The sequence below is a fragment of the Trifolium pratense genome, linkage group LG4, assembly GCF_020283565.1.
Source record: "Trifolium pratense cultivar HEN17-A07 linkage group LG4, ARS_RC_1.1, whole genome shotgun sequence".
Lineage (NCBI taxonomy): Eukaryota > Viridiplantae > Streptophyta > Magnoliopsida > Fabales > Fabaceae > Trifolium > Trifolium pratense.
The window spans coordinates 13,460,930-13,468,879 of record NC_060062.1 but is presented as its reverse complement, the minus strand read 5'-3'; the positions used below and the strand labels follow the sequence as shown (position 1 = coordinate 13,468,879).

Sequence of the window (7,950 nt, the reverse complement as noted above, 5' to 3'; positions counted from 1 at the left end):
TTTTCATGTGTTCATCATTGCAATACAATTATACAACACAATTAAATATGACTATGACACAAATCCAACTCAACTTTTTACCCTAAAAAACTCATGACAATTAACCAAATAGGGCCCTCCAATAATAATCTACGTTGAAAAAAAGTCCCATCTTATTTTTTGTCACATTTCATATATTGAAGATGGCCCTAACTATCCCTTTCAAATGGAATTAACCATCGTAGCCTTTCTAGCCTCTATCTTCTGAAAGACAAACTTCAATTGTCCATATAAGCCAATCAAATGAGCCAACCTTATTGACACAAGATGTAATCAAATAATTGACTCTAATTATTAGGAAAACCACATCAATTACATCATAAGTTTCACATGTTTGTTGTTTTGTTGCACTGCTCTATGGATCATTTCGGATGCACGTATGAACAAATTAAGACCATGATCAAATGTTATGTCCCAATTGCTTTCTAAATTCTAAAAATAAAAAGATTTTTTTTAATAGGAAATTACTATAATGAGGGTATTTGCCACCACACCAATATTCATGTAAAGTGTTGTTCTACACAGAACTCACAATTATCCGAAGAGGATAAAACTATAAAAGAGAGGATAGAAAACAGAATAGTGGTAAGGTTGAAGGATTGTTTCAACCTAGAGGTCGAAAATTGAACCTTGAATGTGACCGATGAAAAAAAAAGAGGTACTTGTGAGATAGTTGTTAGAAGTTTCACATTGGGCAGAGATATGATATAGATAACCTTTATAATAGTAGTGTAAACCTCAACTCTCAAGCTAACTTTTGTGGTTGAGTATAGACCTCTCAAATTCTAATAATAGTAGTAAAGAGTCATGTATATAAGTCAATAGATGTGACATTGGACCGATGAATTTGACATTTAACTTAATTAAGTCCAAAAGTCATATCCAAAACAAGTGTGATCTACACATATCGAACTATAATCTTTCCTCATAGTTTGGGCACTACTTTATCAACCGAGTCACGCTAATTGTGTCGAAAAGAAAGGATTTGCACAATATAATGTTATATGGTTAATCAAAATACTAAATAGTATCAAACTTTTATTTCTCTATTCATAAAGGTGTAGAAAAAGCAACGCAATCATATCGAATCATATCAATATATCAGATTCAATGCATTGAAAAATGATCATCAGATTGGTAAAAACTCTTTTTCAAATGGTACTACTAAAAAATGATGATTTTAAATGAACTACTTTTGGTATGTGTTTGATTATGTACGTCGTAGTAAAAAATGATTAATGCTTCCCAAGTGTAGCGGTTAAGAATATTATCGACAGATGTCTAAATTTGAATTTAAATTTTTTCACACTTCAAATGTATAAGTCTATTAATTAGACTACTTGATAAAAAATGAAGAAATGTTTTTTATACAAATGCTCGAGACAACCTCAAGTTCAAAGCAATCAAACATATGTCAAAATCAATTCTACACTTTTAAAATTATTTGTTTATGAATAAGATTTGAGATTAATGAATCTGATTCTATTGCGCATTATCTCGGATAAACCTCTATAGAAGCAATAAAACAATTAACCATTCATTGAATTTCACTCATGCTTGGCATTTTATGATGCAAATTGCTGAGAGTCCAGTAAGATTAATAAATACTTGTTACACAAGACACGAAATAAACATTACCCAACAAAGCTAAGTCCTTGATACTTAAATATTTTGTCCCACACCTTTCTATTTCTATTTCTATTTCATCTATTTAATTATTTTCATTGCCTCCAAAACAGTACAAGACTATCAACCATTCTCTGTTCCCCCCCAATGAAATGCTATTTATTTTGGTCCCCCCAAAGAGCAATTTCCTTCCAACCCGTGATCCTTTGTGGTACCAATTGCCATGTCATTCCATGTCAAATGCTGAGTCATTGAAGTAAGCAAGACGATTCATTAATGAATAAATCTTATCTTATACACCAATATGTAATGGTGTTTTTCTTACTATATGTGTATACTAGTAACTTGAAATTAGTATAAAAATTCACCCCACCTATTTTGGGGACTTAACATTATGTTTTAGATCTTGTAATAAAACACAAGAGACATATCTTCATTCAAAAAAGTATCTTTTATTCCCAAAAAAGTATCTTTTTAGTACAGAGATACTACCTTCATCCCTAAATATAAAACTCATTGAAAAAATTACGCAGGTTAAGAAAGTTGATTGTGATATTAAATTTGTTGGCAATTGATATTGTTTTTACAATTTTATCTTTCAAGAGAGAATGAATTAATGTGTTTTTTAGAGTATTTGTAAACATATTCTTCAAAAAATTGATAGTTGTCGCTCCCTCTTCCTCATCGGTATAAACCATATGCCCAATATGTCACTACCATCATTTTTCTTTCAATACTGCTGTAAAATTGCCAAATCATGAGCAACATTGGAATTCAACCTCATCTGTAAAAATGACGTTGGAAGAACTCATGCCATCTGTATAATAATTTGAAGTATATTTATTTTTGTATTTTAAAATAAGTTGGATTAAAAAATGTAAAAACAATTTTTATTGGTTATTAGTTATGGAAAAAATGAGAGAGAGAGAGAGAGAGAAGAGAGAGAGAGAGAGAGATATTAAACTAAATGCAATTTACATTTAATTTTATGAGAATAAACAAAAAAAATTCTTAAAAAAGATAAATGTTTACTCGCTCCGTTTCTTTTTAAGTGTCTCTTTTGACCACACCATACATGCCGATGTTGGGAAAAACAAGCATAGAGAAAATAAAATAGCGCAATCAACAACACAAAAATATAACGTGGAAACTCCAAAACCGGAGAAAAAACCACGGCCGTTGTCAAAACCGACAACCAAAGAATAAACACTATGTGAAAATTGTTACAACACATAGACTTCACTCTCAACCACCTCATGCCCCTGTACACCCACACTCTCCAAAGTAAATATTTGAACTACATCTCAAATATTCTTAAACAAGAGCATAAGAGAAAAGAAAAAAACACAAATATAAACTTAAAGTGTTTACAAGTGTTACTGTTTGGTGTGTTAAAACAAGGAACTTGAGTTCTCTTTATATAACATTGAGCTCCTCCACTCTTCACTTTTCTAAGCAATGTGAGACTTCTCAAATATAATTTCCTTGACTTTTTTTTTCTTCATTAGCAATGTGAGACTTACATTGCAATCAACCTCAACAGTCAATGCATACAATTGTTTGTAAAATAATATATTTCAAAAATATTCATCGAGACAAATTAAACATCTTATATGCTAACGGTTGTTTGTATATATTAATAAGAAACTATGGTCAAAATATGTTATGTGAATTGTGCACGGTCAAATTGTGACATTTAGAGTGCTATTATTATTATTACTATTTTTTTTTTTTTTTGAAGCAGAGGGTTTTATTATTAACAAATTAATAATATGTATTGAAATTTTCCTTTCAAAGATTTTTTTTAATATATTTGTATAGAACTGAATTTCATTTTTTTTTATATCATATATAGAGGCCTAAGCTCAAAAAGAGAAAATTAAGATAAACAAAAAATTTCCAAACCTTCTTCTTTGGATTCTGTTCAATGCAGGCAGGAATTGAGTTTTTAAAATTAAGATAAAGAGAATTTTCGTTGTACAAATTGAAAAATACCAAGTAATTCACATTATAATTTATCAATATGATATTTTACAATAATATTAAACATAAGGAACACATATTCCATCACTTTTTTTTTCCTTAATACATCATTTCCTCCCATACCCAACATTCACATCGATCACTTCGTACAAGTTTGGTATTACGGTAGATTTATTTAAATCATAATAGTTTATCATAGTTCTGACAAACATGCCGTGATACCAAACATCCACGTCACTAACTATGATGATGATGAACACACTCAACCGGCGTAACAGGAAACCTAGAACCATCATTACAATAATCATAAACCATATGATGATTCCTAACCCACATAAGTTGATGACTTTGATGCAAATTAAGCACAGACAAATTAGGCTCATCCCACCAATATTTTTTATCTTCACTACTACTACACCTCTTTGTATTATCCATTGCAGCAACTGAAACAGGACATTCACAAGCATTAATTTCAAAGGATTTATAAGTTGCAATGAAAGGTGCATGAGACCAATCTGTTTTCACTCTTCCTCCTTGTGTTGCCCAATTATCTGCATTCCATATTGAACTGTATACACCCATTGGTTGATCCTTTGGATAAGGGATACCCTTGTGTTCCATGTTTGTGTGTACTCTTATTGGTGTTTCATCTACTAGAAATCTGATTGTTGAAAACATTAAAGGTAATGTTAGAAAATGTAAGACATAATTAAGTACTAGTAGTACATAACTTAATTGAAACATTAATTGATCATGAACATAATTTTAATTTTTGTACCCTACCTTATGAGTATCCTAGATTCTTAAAAAACATTTTTAGGTTTCCAATATTATTAAAACTTACTACAATTTTTTTTTAAAAAATATTTTAAAGGAATCGATGCGACAAGGGCTAAAACATTGGAACTAAAATTATTATTATTATTTGTTTTGAATATGTAAGTTTTTTTTAGCATTAACCATTTGATTTTAAGGGGAAGGAGGTCTCGATAAGTTAGGAATTGAACTCAGGTTCTTTCAAATGATTCATCTTAGAAGAAACTCATTAATCACTTGAGTTCAATATCTTATTTATTTTTAATAAGTTGGAGCCAGAGTAAATGTCAAAGTTCAACGAACATTTTATCACCCATTAAAAAAGTCTTCACTCTAATAACGAAAGTTGAACTCAGACTCTTACGAAATATATGAGTCAACTTCTTATCAACTTAATTAATTTGCTAAAAAATACTTTACTAATTAATTTTTTTTATTAAATATTTTGTACTACAGTTGATTGAATGGTCCCCCTAGGAAGGAAAAAGATTGGATGCGCATGGCATGGTGCTAACAAGTCCAAAAAAATAGACTGAAATTACAAAGCACAGAGTCTGATGAATGTACATAAGTATTCTGCAATTAACCAATTGGGAGTATTGGCATAAATAAATAGTACAATTAAGATTCCATCACCTTTTTTCTATGATTTTTGTTTTTGAGTGACCCACTGGGGAACACAATCACACCAATGTCTATGATGGCTCAACCACCACCAAAAAATAAAAGCACCATTTCTTTTGTTTCTTTCCTTTCTTATTATTCCCTTTCTTTTTATTCACTTTTTTCTTATGGAATTTCAATAATTTTTAATAAATTAAATATAAAGGAAAAGCATAATCAGTTGGATAAAGGAAATTTTTGGTGTAAGCACTTTTCTTTTCTTCTAATTTTATTCTTTATAAACTACTTAATTTTTTACAATTTTTTCATTGTTTTACCCTATTAAATAGTAACAGTTTTTTTTAATAAACAATAGTGAAAAAATAACTTACACAACTTGGCGTTGATTCCAGAAAATAGAGTAAGAGTGAAAATCTTTAGTGGGATCAAACCAAAGGTCAAGTCTCTGCTCACGATTACCAACTCCATTCACATACACATTTGTTTGAACAGAATAAGGTTCCCCTGTGCTATTGCCTAAAAATTCAAAATCAAACTCGTTGTGTTTTGGACCGTCCGATGACATCTACATCACAAATTGAGTCAATTAGATTCCTCAATAATTGAAACACATACATTAAAGTGTTAAGTCAATTCAACAACAAAATAATGTGCATAATAAAATCATCAAAAATTAATTTAACATAAAGTATTGAACTTTAGTCAAATAAAATAAAGTATTGAACTATTGATGATTTGAGCTTCTTGATAAAAAAAAGTAGGGAAAAAGTAAATATTAATAGTGTAAAGGGCAGAGGTAGCTACCACTATAATAATAATAATAAGTAATAACTATATGGTACTCCACTCTTTTAATTCATGAGTACCAAAATATAAATGTAAATAATTTCTTGCACTTGAATGAACTGTATTCTATTGATTAGGGGTCCAAGAGGTAGAGCTCTCCATTGATGACTAAACTAAAGACACATAAAATAGTATTTATAATTTTATATTGAAGAGTTTTTTTTTTTTTTTTTTGCATAGCACTTAAAATATATTCTTAATCTTCCTTAACCATTTGATTGAAATGTTAATGAAATATAATATAGTCTCAATGTATTTTGATTTTTTGATTAATAGTATTATTGTACTTTTGTACAATATATTAAAGAATTTTATCATTTCTGAGACATGTTATTTGAACACAAATTTAACCTACATATATTTCACATGTAACATCGTATAAATATAAGAGGAAATGAATATGTACAGAAATCTATAAAAAATACTATATTATTTTTTTTTTGAAGCAAGAATATTATATTATTTAAAAAATAAAAATAGTGTATATTTATCCAGTTTGTGTCTAAAAGTTACTCGTAGGTTCGTATATCATTTCTGAATTTTAATTTGTTCACTTACATAGAAAGCAGTTACAGTTCCAGCAGAGTCACCTTCAACAAGCTTAAGTTGGATAGATACTTTCCCAAACATATACTTGCTTTTGGATCCAAAACCAGCACCTAAATATCCATATGCCATTATTAATTAATTAATTAAATAAACATCCTTAAAAAATATATATAACTAGCAAGTTTATCACATAAATAGAAACACACTCACATTAATTAATTTTCTTTTAATTAGCAATCTAATAATTAGCAAAAAGGAGTTTAAAATGTCGATTAAATGTGTCACACGTGTAGAAAAGTTTCAAACTTGCATAGATTCAAAGTTTTTTTTTTGAAGATTTTAAGGTACTAGTATGAAATAACAAGGTTGGAAAAAATTTATATAAAAAAAATGATGGATTAATTACCAGAAGAGTTATCAAGTTTGAGTTTAAGGAGATTTCCTTCATGGACAAAATGGTCTAAAGCCCAACTTGGTTGAAAGAGTTCATCAAACTTAGAAGAGGAAGACAAAGACACACAAAACACCAACATAAGACAAACAAAAAACCCACACATTTTGGAAAACATTTGAAGATGAGAGAATAGAGAAAAGAGTGAAGCTTTTACTATGAGACACTTCTTTGGCTTGATGGGTTTTTATAGTCAAAAATATATATTTTTTCAATTTAAATTTTGAGTGGCTTGGGAAGCAAGCTCTTATTCCATAATCCAATGGACAACACATCATGGAGGAATGTGCCACATCAGATGCCAGCCAGGATATGAAATTCAAATACCAAGAAAAAGGACATTAAAAAGAAAGATAGATACTATTAATGTGCGCATGCCAACTGGCCAAAGCTGTTAGTCATTCTTTCACTTTGTTTGGAGCTCTTGTGGACACTCATTACATTGTTACATGAATTAGGAGAGGGACCATTTGAGGAGTATGATATTTCATTGACTTCTCTTAAAATGTTTTAAAAATTGGAGCGGACAAATTTTGAATTGATTTTTATTATCATTTCGTTGTTTTGGTGGTTTGGTTACAATTTTATTTTAGTTTGAGTAGTTTAAGGGAAGATGTTAAACCAAAATACAAAATTAAATGACGAATTTTTAATGTTTCTATGGATCTTAAAAGCACATCTTGTAATAGTAGGCCAAAGAACGATCAAAGCCACCACCTATGAACTGATGCAACATTCATTACAACATTTTTTTTGTACAAACAACATTTTCATTCTACAACAATGCCAAAAAATTGTTGTCGTAGACTATGAGAACGTTTTTTCATCCATGATAAACCGAGGCGTTGTCTTAACCTTTCGCAACGGTTTTTGTATCTAACTGCAATGCTTAGGAGATTTTCACAATTGATCAGAATGTGAATATGGGAGCATGTCTTAGAGATGCAATTGGAACTTTCATGACAACCATGAGTGTTATGGCACTGTGATTATGACAACATTTGAAGTTGAAGTGC

At 29.7% G+C, this 7,950-nt stretch overlaps 1 protein-coding gene across 1 annotated transcript; it reads right to left on the bottom strand.

Moving 5' to 3' along the window:
• Positions 1–3,649: 3,649 nt before the first annotated feature.
• Positions 3,650–7,342, bottom strand: LOC123923733 (xyloglucan endotransglucosylase/hydrolase protein 9-like). Its single transcript, XM_045976456.1, has 4 exons — positions 6,890–7,342; positions 6,493–6,593; positions 5,460–5,653; positions 3,650–4,309 (listed from the first exon to the last, which is right to left on the bottom strand). The coding sequence occupies exons 1-4, from the start codon at positions 7,050–7,052 to the stop codon at positions 3,886–3,888; spliced, it is 882 nt and encodes a 293-aa protein (XP_045832412.1). The 5' UTR covers positions 7,053–7,342; the 3' UTR covers positions 3,650–3,885.
• Between the last annotated feature and the right edge of the window lie 608 nt (positions 7,343–7,950).